Source organism: Notothenia rossii (genome assembly GCF_949606895.1).
Source record: "Notothenia rossii genome assembly, chromosome: 7".
NCBI lineage: Eukaryota > Metazoa > Chordata > Actinopteri > Perciformes > Nototheniidae > Notothenia > Notothenia rossii.
In genome coordinates this window covers 47,113,788-47,126,975 of record NC_136905.1, presented here as the reverse complement: position 1 = coordinate 47,126,975, position 13,188 = coordinate 47,113,788, and the positions used below count along the sequence as shown (strand labels likewise).

General features: G+C 37.7%; 2 protein-coding genes across 3 annotated transcripts in view; both read right to left on the bottom strand.

Annotated features, from left to right (window-relative positions):
• The window catches only part of adck1 (aarF domain containing kinase 1), a 182,512-nt gene extending 172,381 nt beyond the window's left edge, over window positions 1-10,131 (bottom strand). For both annotated transcript variants that reach the window (XM_079694392.1, XM_079694391.1), the window contains exon 1: window positions 9,901-10,131. The gene's annotated coding sequence lies outside the window, so the exon portion shown is untranslated. The remainder of the gene's footprint in view (window positions 1-9,900) is intronic.
• A 1,583-nt stretch (window positions 10,132-11,714) lies between these two features.
• Window positions 11,715-13,188, bottom strand: part of slirp (SRA stem-loop interacting RNA binding protein) — a 30,595-nt gene continuing 29,121 nt past the window's right edge. The window contains exon 4 of the mRNA XM_079694057.1: window positions 11,715-12,034. Coding sequence (XP_079550183.1) covers window positions 11,975-12,034 — 60 coding nt within the window. The 3' untranslated portion in view covers window positions 11,715-11,974. The remainder of the gene's footprint in view (window positions 12,035-13,188) is intronic.

Here is a 13,188-nt window from a genome sequence, read left to right as displayed (position 1 = left end):
CCCAAATTCTGGAAGCGACTCTTCTTCCCAATGCTGTTAAGGCTGCGGTCATCTCTCTTGGTTGTGCAGCGTTTCCTGCCACATTTCCCCCTTCCAACAGACTTTTTGTGGATGTGCTTTGAAACTGCACTCTGTGAACAGCTTGCTCTTTGAGAAATTTCTTTTTGTGTCTTACCCTCCTGATGGAGGGTGTCAATGACGGTCCTCTGGACAGCAGTCAGATCAGCAGTCTTCCCCATACTTGTGATTTAGTTTACTGAACCAAGCTGAGTGTTTTTCAAGGCTCAGGAAACCCTTGCAGGTGTTTCGAGTTAATTAGACGATTCAAGTGATTCGTTGAACACCCTACTAGTATACTTTTTCATGATATTCTAATATTTAGAGATAGGATATTTGAGTTTTCTTAAGCTGTATGCCATAATCAGCAATATTAAAATAATAAAAGGCTTGCAATATTTCAGTTGATTTGTAATGAATCCAGAATGTATGACATTTTTGTTTTTTTAATTGCATTACAGAAAATAAAGAACTTTATCACAATATTCTAATTTTCTGAGACAGTCCTGTATGATACATTAAATGATCATGAGGATGATGATTGAAAATCGTTTGAGCCGGGCTAAATTTCCTGATGAAAAAACATAGCGATGGTTTTGTACTTACGCCAACGTGAATTAAACAACATTATTTTGTTAAATAAAAACATGGTGATGTTTTGTAAATGATTACATGTCTCTTATTTAGCACAGAATATGATCCTATCCGTGACATGGATCTTAACAAATATCCGCTATATCCGATACCTGTAGATCTATCAGCTGTTTATTTCACATGAGTTCCAGTGGCAGCTTTTCACGGCTCCCCCTGGTGGATCCATGATCCATTGCAGCTGGTTTCATTAAAATTACATTTATTTATCAAGGGGGCGTATCAAGTCCTGCGGGGGGGTTTTCCTTTTCAGCAGTGGCCCACCCCGTGCAGATCACGGACCCGCACGGGTAGGCGTCTGAAATGAAGTGCTATATGTGATAAGCTTAGGGGTGGGACATTTCCGACATCTCTAGGTGGTTGACCAATTACAACAGAGCTGGTCAGCAAACCAATCAGAGCAGATTGGTCTCTGGTTTAAAGATTGAGGGTGAAAAAAAGAGCTTTATGAACATTAAAGCATGGAGACATGTCACAGTACAGACACTAAATACTAATATCAACCTGAACATGAATATATGCACTCATTGTCCTAAAGTGCAATGTTCAGAAGATATGTTTGACCAACTTGTTACAGAGCACAGTCTTTGTTTCTCTGTGTTAATCACTAATCACAGAGACCTAGCAATTGTACCTTTACACAGAATAAAAAATATAACTCAACAGAAAATATCTGCATCTCAAGTCCCTTAACTTGCATCTACGTTTCCTTCCCTCATGTCTCTTCCTTGCGTCTTAGTCCATCCCCCCAGGGATTCATGGAGGAAACCATGCAAAGAGGAAAACAAAGAAATACATTTTAAAAGCGACGAGACGTCAGTTGCGTTCGAATTTCCTTCCTCTACGAAAGGAAAGGAGAAAATGCTGTCCCACAATGCCTTGCGGTCAAAACATTCGGCCGTTGACGGAAACAAGCTATTGTGACCGAGAAATTAGTATCATGAAAGTTACGGTGCTTATGAAGCATTTAAAAATGTATATCGTAACTTGCCAAAGTGCTTTGTTATGAACGATCAACACTATAATAATCAAAAGGATAAATATGAACTTTTTTTACTGAAATGATCAAATAAAGTTAACATTTCACAGTGTTTACTGAGCTGTGTGGGGTTTGTTCAACTTTTAAAAGATGTTTGAATGGTGATATACACAGTGATAGGTTAAGGACTAACAAGTTTGTAATAAATACCATGAGACTTTACTTTAGTTAAAATAAATATAATGTGTAACTTGAACATTATTAAGTAAGATTTACTTAATATCTTCACAAATGTTAGGTCTGGTGATAAGTACATTTTACTTTATACTGGAAAATAAGTTCTTCTTGATATTACAGCAGTAAAAAATACTTAAAGTGGACCTATCATGCTATATTTGATCAATATATTGTAGTGTCATACCTATGTAAAGTATATAAATATAGTTTATTTTTCAAAATACCAAACAGATCCTGCATTTTAGCCATGCCTCATTTCGCTCTATTTGCTCTTTCCAGCCCTGTTTTTGCAGGGGCTGATTCTGTGACTAGCTTTAATGCAATTGAGCTGCAGCTGACCACGCCCCCCTGCAGGAGAGGGGAGCATGCTCTCAGATCAGCTGCTGGGCTTTCAGAAGAGGGGGAGAAAAAGAGATCTCCCTCCTCCATGTTTTATTCTTATTTGATTATATAGAGTCATTATTCATTTGTTTTAAAGCTCAATAAATAACAAAGAAGACCTTTGTCCGGCACTTTTCTAATTTTGTCCGGAAGATTTCAACTTTAATGGACATGTTGACCGGCGAATAAAAACCTAACGGAAACTCTGCCGCACGGTCCCCTCGTTCCTTGGAAGAGGCGGAGAGGTGCGTGTTTGTCATCTGCTAGTTGACTACCGGAGAGAATTACAGTGCTTGCCTCGGCGGGGAGGGATTGCATTGAATTACAGTAGCAGGAGCAAACGCTTGCCTTGGGGAGGGAGAAAAAGAGCCGGAGTGTCCACAGCGGAAAACAAACAGAAGGCCAATCATGGCAATCAGGCGCGGGAAGTCTTCTTCTCTGCTTTTGTGGCAGACTACAGCGCCACTTACATGCCTGGCATATGTACTAAAGCGTCTCCAGCACTTTCGAGCGGCAATGGCCGGCTGTGACCCAACCCCCCATTCCCCCTGATAGGTGGAGAGTTGGCCATATAGGCGGAGCTCCTCGTTTCTGACGTCAGAGAATTTTCAAATCTGTATCAGTCTGTATCAGATCCGTTGCAGCCCCGTTTTTAGAGATTTGGGTATGGAGGAAAATAGAGAGGGTTGTGTTTTCTGACACTTGGTGAGTTCCCTGGAACACCGGGGACACATATTCATGTATAAAAGACGTACAAAAGTGCATTTTGCATGATAGGTCCCCATTTAAAAAAGGTGAGTGCAAATACTTACTCGGATTTAATCAAGTCAATCATACAAGTCGTTTCTTTCAGTGTACTTATTATATGTTATAGTTCTGATTCCTAAAGCTTTTAGTCTACTATCCCATCATTCAAGGGTGGTTTTCACTATAAGTAATGGGTTTTTTTTGGACGGAAACTATAATATAAATTGTTTTACTATGTTCAATCTGAATCTACTTTAAAATAAAAACATCTATATTGATTCTGACTGTTCTGCATCCAACTCACAGGTGGATCATTGCTTTGAGAAAAAAGATTATTAATTTACACTTTTGGAAGGGAAGATATAGTCATTTGGGCATGTCATTTTTGAGTCTGAAACCTGAAAAACAGGCTTGGGCCTAACAGGTTAAAGGCACTGATAATAGTTTTAAATTAGAATCTGACAAGAAAATGTAATTAACTGAGGTGCAGACATGTATTGGCTCTCATAAAAAGATAATAAAGAACCGCAGTGACGCGTCCAAAAACCCGGAAGTAAGTTAGCATTTTTAGCACTTCCGGTTCCTTCGTCAAAAAGCAATGCATTTTTTCCATAGAGTTTTGGAAAATAGCTCGAAATAAGGTCTGTGGTTGACACAAATTTAAGAGATAAGTCACGTTTTGTTCTATGACATTAAATACATCAGCAGTAACCCCACTGGTGATTTTTGAAGAGTTTACTTGTCTGAAAAACGATGGTTGTTACCGAGTGGCTGAATAGGACTACAGAAATTGTCGAGGCCGTTGTACGTCATTACGCCTAACACGTAAACACTCCCGCTAAGTTTGTTTTCCCCTGTGTTCTGCTTGAAAGCACGTACATGCCTATGTTTAGTATCTGTATATCTATATCTGACCATTAGAATCTATATTTTTGAAATTGTCGTTTTTAACACCGTAGTTTTACAAATTATAGAATCATTAATTACCAGTGTTTTCCAATTTTACTCGGCAGTTCGTTTCGTTAGCTAACGTTAGCTAAAGCTAGCGCTACTAGTTAGCTACGCAATGGTTTGTTGCTTTGCTCCGGGTTGCAGCCACAGGTCTTCGCATGAAACGTGCTTGTTCTATCGTTTCCCGGCCAATGTTTTCCAAAGGAGAGTCTGGATTCGTGCCATGAGGTAAGCTGACGTTACATTTTTTGTCCATGTCACGGTGAAATGTAAATGATGGGTAGTGACTGTATCGCCGTTTTAGAGATGGCGCTGCTGAAAAGACCGCAACATAAGTAAAGATAATGAATAAATCCTATTAAAACCTGTGTGGCTCATATGATAAGTTTAATTAGTACAAGCAGCATAACGTTTCACCATGTAACTAAAGATTGTAGTCAGGGAAATCAGTTTGACATATTGAACTAATAACAAATCATCTCTGCCTGGCAGAGAACTCTCGGCTCCATAGCTTCTCTTGGACGTAAAATCACATGTACATTTTACATATATATTCAATTTAATATCCCATCCCTCACATACTTTTGTATAAATAATAACTTATATTTTGTTTTTCTTGTTATGCTGCTGCAACACAAACATTTCCCAAATTGGGATAAATACAGTAATATCTTATCTTAATTAATTAAGAAATATAACTACTATAATTAGTGTAGCAGCTGACACCTAATTTCAATATGGATTAATCTACCATTTATTTCTTTAGTTCAATTTTGATCTATAAAAATGTCAAAATAGTGAAAATGTTCACGAGACTTATCAAAGTGCAAGGTTATATCTTTTAATGTTTTGTTTTAGCCTATGTACTGTGTGTCTTATATGTGACGGGGTGACTTCCATGAAACTAACACTAACAACCACAACATTGCAAAGGCGAGTAAATTTAAATTTAAAAACGATTCACAATCTTTTTAATTTCTTCTTCTTTCTTGCAGTGAGGTGAAGCTGACCTTGCACTTGGTGCCAGTAAGGATGTTCCTCACGCAGGCTGAATGTTTCTCCTTCCTTACTGACACAGAAGCCCTTGATTTGCAATGCTTCACTAATTGTCATTTCCCTGGCTCCGTAGGGACACTTTACCTCCAGCACAGCGGAAGACCCTAACAGACCATCTGGAGATGGCCCCAACAATCCTGATTGGGAGAGCCACAAATCTGACTCATGGACCTCCATCTGGGTTGCAGTGGTTAATGCCCTGACGCCCTTACATTCATTCATAGTCCCCCACTGTACAGACAAAACACCATCAAGGGCCTGCTGTTGCCCTAACACCCTGGCAATAAGGGAAGCAGTCACACGCTTTGACCTCAGGACAGCTCCAAAGTTGCTGGCAGTCAACCTTCCTTTCCTGAACAAATGCCAGTTTGGGTTGGTTCGCTGACCAGTGGTAGCAACATGAATTGCCCTCTGTTGCTCTTCAGACAATGCCATGCTTGCCACAATTGCCTCAGGTACCTGATGCCCAACAGATTTGATCATTTCAGGAACAGTAAGTGTTTCCAAGCTACAGTGTTCCTCTTCTGGCTCGGAGGTGGGCTCTCTTGTCAGCGGGTTAAATTAGTTATTGGTTGGAGGAAATAGCTCCTCCACTGAACGCATACGTTTAGCTGCCTTTGGCTTCTTCTACTGACAGGGGGTGTCAGTGCAGCTGAAATTGTGGATGGCAAAGATGGCTCATGCAGCCGCATGACTGCATTTCCATTCTCCACATGGGCATTCACATTTTGTGGAGAGAATTCCCTCTTCTCCTGTAGATACCTGTGGTGGTGGGATTGTTTTATTATTTAAAAATATATTTACATTTGTAATGCCTTCCCAATTATCCATTTATTTGTTTATAGCCTACTGTATGTTTATTTCGTGGATATTTCTGTGTTTTCTGGTGTTTAATATTTGTAATCTTGGGGCCTCTTCTCTTTAACGTCTACATGCTACCACTGGCTCAGATAATGAACAACAACAAAATAAGTTACCATAGCTATCCGGATGACACACAAATTTACCTAACCATTTCACCAGGAGACTATGCTCCAATTCAAACACTGAGTAAGTGCATTGAACAAATCAATGACTGGATGTCTCAGAACTTTCTCCAATTAAACAAAGATAAAACTGAGGTAATTGTTTTTGGAGCCAAGCCAGGACGTTTAAAAGTTAGCGCTGAGCTTCAGTCTGCAATGTTCAAAACAACAGATAAAACCAGAAATCTAGGTGTAGTCATGGACTCTGACCTGAGTTTCAACAGTCACATTAAAACAGTTACTAAATCAGCCTACTATCACCAAAAGAACATATCTAGGATTAAAAGACAAATCTCACAGCAGGATTTGGAAAAACTTGTCCATGCTTTTATCTTCAGTAGACTGGACTACTGCAATGGTGTCTTCACAGATCTCACTAAAAAATATATTAGAAAGCTTCAGCTGATTCAGAACGCCGCTGCTCGAGTCCTCACTAACACTAAGAAAGTGTATCACATCACTCCAGTTCTGAAGTCTTTACACTGGCTTCCTGTGTGTCAAAGAATATATTTCAAAATACTGCTGCTGGTTTATAAAGCACTGAATGGTTTAGGCCCAAAATACATTTCTGACCTCCTGCTAAATTATGAACCATCCAGATCGCTCAGGTCTTCAGGGACTGGTCAGCTTTCTGTCCCGAGACTGAACTAAACATGGTAAAGCAGCGTTCAGTTATTATGCTCCAAATATCTGGAACAAACTCCCAGAAACCTGCAGGTCCGCTGCAACTCTTACTACTTTTACATCCAGGCTGAAGACTTTTCTTTTTGTCGCTGCTTTTAATTGAACTATTCATATCTTAGACTAGACTGTAACTTTTATCCATGTATTTTTTCTTTTAATGTTTATTTTCTTTTCTTAATGTCTTTCATTTTTTGTAAAGCACTTTGAATTGCCTTGTGTTGAAAATTGCTATATAAATAAACTTGCCTTGCCTAGTAAAGATTTCATGTGACACATAAAATGGATTTGTTGATCGGAATCAATGTGAATAAATTAACTCTAGGTTAACGGTACTCTTGCTATCAATACTCACCGACACTATAAACCTTGTCCCTCATGCTAGCCCTGACAACACCGGTAAGCACACCTTCATCTAGGCCACACTGCTTTACGTGTCCTGACTTGAAGTGGTTTTCTCCTATCTACACTTTTCTTGTCATCTTTGTAAAACTATATCAGACTGGTAATTGACACAGCCATGACTTCTAGTTAAATTCAGTGTGGCTAAAATGAAAAGCTTTGTTAAAATATGCAAGCGCGCGAAAGTAAAAGTCAGCTTTATTGTCAAAAATTCTAAATGTGTTATACATCCAGAAATATCGAAATCTCGTTTCCCACAGTGTGACATGTATACATAAAACAAAACAAAAAGGGCCTAGATAACCGGGGTATACAGTTTAAAATGTTAATATATTTAAAGTGTTCAAAGTGCAGTTTCAGTGCAAGTCAGTTGAAACGATCTTAAGTTGGCGTGACGTTGAAGTCGTGCGACCCTGCTGCTGTACTGGCTTGTAGTTCGTTTATACCATAACATTAGCATTTTGCTTCTGGCGACTAGATTTATGATTCAAAAATTATAAAAGTAGAGTAGACATTGGATACCTATTAGTCTTTTGAATGATGATGCCAACATTTTTGCATTAGTCTTTGCTAAAAGTTTGAAAAATAATATTATTGATGAAGAACAATCTGGATTTATGACAAGAATAAATACAAGTAATAACATCTGATTAATTCTGGATATGATCGATTAAACTGAATATATATTGGACGAAAGCTTTATTCTATTCGTAGACTTTTATAAAGCATTTGAAACAATAAGCCACAAATTCATGTTTAAAGTAATTAAATCCTTTGGATTTGGGAATCACTTTTGGAAAGCTGTTCAAACTTTATATAAAGGCTGCAACAGCTTAATTAAGTAGCTCCTAGATTTGATATTGGTAGTGGGATAAGACGAAGGTGTCTGCTGAGACTGAGCCCCTTCGTATTTCTTCCTAATACACACACACATTTAAAATAGTCAGTTTCAAGGTAACGAGACCATGGATAGATAATTTAAATTAACCAAAAGCCATAATATGTGGTTGATGAGGGATCTGTCATTAAATGGTAGAGTGCTGTTATCCAAAGCTGAGGTGATCTCCGGATCGGTCTATGTGTCCTTATCACTAGAAATGCACACTAAAATATACAACAACTTTGATTAGATCCTATTTAATTTCATATGGAGGAATAAGTGTCATTACTTAAGGAAATCTATATAATGCAATAGTAAAATAAATGGTAGTTTAAAGGTACTAAGCTTTGACACTTTAAATAATACTTTCAAAGATAAATGGTTAAGGTTAACTAACTTGATTAGCGAAAAAGTCAACATTTGGAATACCTTCCCTAAATATGTATTTAATTTGATGGGTGGAGATACTTTTGTTCTTAAATGTAATCACAATATTAACTTTTAAAGTTATCAAACTTTCATAAGCAAGCCCTGTTGGCCTAGAAACTAATTTACAAACACAATTTATCACCAACCAATTATTACATTTGGAACAGAAATATCCAATATAAAAGAACATCTCTATATTATGAAAGATAGGTTAAACGTGGTATTTTATTAGTTAGACAATTTGTTAATGCTGATGGGCAATTACTAACATATAAGGAATTCCTCTCTAAATTTGATTTACCGGTTACACCAAAAGAATATGCAGTGGTTTTTGATGCTTTGCCAAGGAGTGTGCAGCAGCTTGATATTCAGATGTTTCAGTGTTAATCTTTCTAGCAGTATATTCCTTGGTGAAGTGGACATTACCAAGAGACAATGCTGAAACAAACTGTAACTCTGCCCAGAGCAAGATTCTAGGCTCCACTTTATGGAGACATCAAATGGAAATAAATGTGTTTAATTGGAAACAATTTGTTGCTAAATAATAAAGTTAAGGAGGTTTCTTTTAAAATGTGCACACACACAATATATTCTGCAAAAAAGATTTGGACCTGACATTGAATATTCCTGTTAATTTTGTAATCTACAAGAAGAAAGTATCTGCCATTTATTTTATGAATGTATGTATAGAATTTTCGGGTAAGAGGTAGAATGTTTTTTTTTAAATAATAACGGGAAAAAAGTAAAACGCCAGGACAGAGACATTTTTCTGTACTTCAAAGGTGATAGTATGGACACAGATTTTGTTTTTTTATTGTGCAATTAATTTTATTTTTAGGAAAATGTTATATCCATAAAAAGAGATGGGCTTACTCCAAACCAAATGTTGGACATTTCAACCAATAACTAAAACAATATATTATAACTATTCAAACATTAGGATTAATAAGGCAATTTAAACTAATTGTGTATTTTACAAATGTTTAACATGAAATATTAAACTGTATTTTTCTTTTTCTTCTTATTTATTTAGTCGATAGATTTTGTGTTGTATATCTAAAAATATATAAAATAAAAAATGCATTGCTCATAAAACAGTTTTTCTCGCTGAGCTCGGTTTCCTTGCGTCTTTCCACACGTGGAAGGGACTAAGACCCAAGGAAAAGTGAGTAAGGTAAACGAAGATGCACGTCAGAGACTGGGGAGGGGGTTAGGCTGCGCTATTGTGCGACAGAGGCACTATTAGCCGTTTGGACATGAGTAGCGCTACCACACTGCCGGGGAACAGAGTGCCGCTGTATGGGGGCTGTCACATAAAGACACCTTTTCAGTGGTGTTTCTCCTGGCAGTCGATGGTAATAAGCATGTTAATAGAGGCAAAGTCAGATTGTTACAGACATGCATCTGTCAGGAAGAACACTTACCTAACAAGTGAAGCACGGGCGCTGTCTGTTTGACCTCTTACTTTTCGACGTAAGAGCGTAGACTTCTGGTTAATGTAGTCTTGCATGAGATCAGACTGCTTAATCCAGATGTGACAACGAACTCAAACTGTAGTCTGATGGAAATATATTACCATAATGTAGACCATTTATCCGGTCCGGGTATGTGCGGTCGATTGAGATAATGTGACTTGATTGTCGCTGTATGACGGATAAACACTGAACTTCTACTTCTTCTTCTACTTACAGATTGGCAAACAACGATTCGGTGCGTTGCCGCCACCTTCCGGAGCGTGCAGTAGTAGATGGGCAGAACACAATGAAAAGAGAGCAATGCATTAATAAAAATCATTTTAAAGTACATTTTAGTTCAAGTACATTTGAACTTGTATTTTGGTTGCTGTGATATATTCATTAAACTAATGTACTGTCTTGTCTAGCAAATTCCCAAATGTGGCCTAACACTGCGTTTTTAATCAATTAATCGGGAAATTAATTACCTTATTCCTACAGTCTATACATTTCTGACATTATCCAGTTTATAACAAACAGTGCGTGCATAGTACAATGGATTATGTGGAGTGATTGAATCATGTGTGAGTGTGTCCTATTCTGAGACAGGCAATTACTTTCTTTCAGGTTTTGTTTACTCAATATGATCAGATAGAAACACAGAACTACAAAAAGAGGAAGTGCAACCACCAATAAAAAATATTTTAAAAAAAAACATCAATAACAAAGTGACACAAACAAAGCAATGAGTAACAATAACAAAGAAACACAAAACAACAAGAGGCTGACTCTACAGTCTGAGTAAAGACCTCACCAAGTCTCATCATCCCCCAGGATATTTACCATTGTGTACATTCAAGACCTTTCCCATTTATATAATTTCCCCTCCTCGAGGGGAGCCGAGGAGAGAGGAGGGGAAGCAGCAGGCGGTTAGAGAAATGAGAACTCCTCTCCTCTGAGCGGTCATTTTAAAAAGACGTCCATTAATGATGACAGGAGGCACAGCAGCCCTCTGTCTGATGGACAGATGTGTTCATGACCACTTATTAACTTTTAATGAATTGACAGTGCAGTATAATGAGACAATAACAGGCTACAGATGCGGACACAAACACACACACATATATATTTATATAAATATATACCATTTTAGAATCAAACAATTATGAGACCATTCTCATAATAACGTAACACTATCAGAGACTGGGGGTGTTTCTCAATCGCGAGGATGCTGGCTTGGTAGTCGCGTACTTCCAAGTCACTTCCTTCAGAAACGAAGCAAGTATACTTCCAAGCCACGGCTTCGGAAAACGAAGAAGAATGGAACAGCCTAACAAGTGTGCCACTCTCTCTAACGGTTTCAACATAAACTGTCCTTCGGCGGCACTCGATGACGTAGCATCCTTGAAATATTGGCTTGGAAGCCAGTATCCTCGAGATTGAGAAACGGCCTGGATATATCTATATGGGATTTCCTTCAACATGGCGCACTGAAATCTATTTCCGGGTCACTACCGGAGGAGTCGAGGAGACGGAAATTAGATAAATGGGAAAAGTCTTTAGTTTTGAGCCTTACTAACCATTTGTAATTGTATTTGGTTTTATTTGTACTAATTCCTGGAGTGTTTCGCCCCCTGGTGCCCAAACATTTAAATTACTCATGTAAGCTACGATCCTTTGTGAGACATCGTTGACGTTCCGTATTCATACATGTTGAAAGAACTCAGAACTGTTGCTGGCGTAAAAGTAGTAAGTGGGTATTACACACATAAATTACAAGAATGTAAGGTTTCAAACACTGTTTTATTGACATACACTGAAAGAAATGTAATAATAATTGATTAATATTAAAACTATATTCTCTTGCTACAAATAATAATGACATTATTACTGGATGAGTTCATCTACAATTTAAAGAATGGCCAAGCCCAAATTCACTGAGCCGAGGAACAAAGGAAAAAAGTATAATAATCCAGCAGCTGAGTGAGCAGGAACAAACAATGAATGATGGCCGGAGGGTCATCGACACCACAGTATCATAGCTTCAGTCATATTCAGCGTCTTTGGGCCCTTCAAATTGACGTCTGTTCTTCTGAACCTGGAGCTGAAAACAAACAGGTGAATCCATCATTATATTATGCATTCAAAATATTTTGAATCAGAAACTGTTTTGAAAAAACAAGTCATAAAGTAATGAGTCAGCAATTTACCAATTCTGGTTCCCTTGTCTTGAAGTCAATTTATTTGAATATGTTTGTTAAGAAGCATGAAATAAGTTCTGTGGTTAACACAAGCTTAACGTTTTGTTCTATGGCATAAAATATGTTAGTAAATCCCCCACTGGTGAATGTCTGAAGCTGCTATATCTTGTAAAAATGCCAGTTTCTAACAAGTGACTGAATGAGACTACTAAATGTCATCACCAGGCTTGGAATTTCATCATTTTAGGGGCAAGGCCATTTGGCCTTTGGTGTCACACATTGTTTTAAGGCACAAAGGCCACATGCCAGGGCACAAAGGCCATTGAGGGAAACATTTGGATTTGGAGCTTACAAATAAATAACTTCACTTTCTGATAAGAAAAACACACAAATGACATGGAAAACAAATCACTTTTTTTAATATCAATAATGTCAAACATATCATCATATAGGCCTATGCCTCCTTAGTATTACCGTATATAAAATGAAAGACTCTACTTTGAAAACATTTGTGTTTGGTATGTTTTCCATCTACTACTTCTCCCATTCACAAATCCGAAATCAAATCAAAAAATTATATTAAAATGTAACAAATATATTCCATTTCAGAGCAGAAGAAGTAGCCTTCAAGGGTCAAACTCTGCACATAAATCATTCAGTAGTGCACAGTGAAGCTCCAACAATCAACTGTATGAACAAGCAATACTTTGAAATGCAAAAGTCTGTCTGCGCGCGCGCGCGCGTGCGTGTGTATTATTATTATTATTATTATTATTATTATTATTATTATTATATATATATATATATATTAGGGCCGGGACTTTAACGCGTTAATTAAGATTAATTAATTACACAAACATTTGCGCATTTTAATCTCACTTATTTTTGCACCGCGGAACGTTTCTCACTGGATGAGTTTCAGGGGTACCGATTATACTGGAGCACCAACTAACGTTCATGACTTCAGACAACAACATACCACAGTGAACAATAGTCAAACATGAACGAAGAAGCTGATGAGACCGCTTTGGTTGGCCCCGTGGATGGGACATTTTGT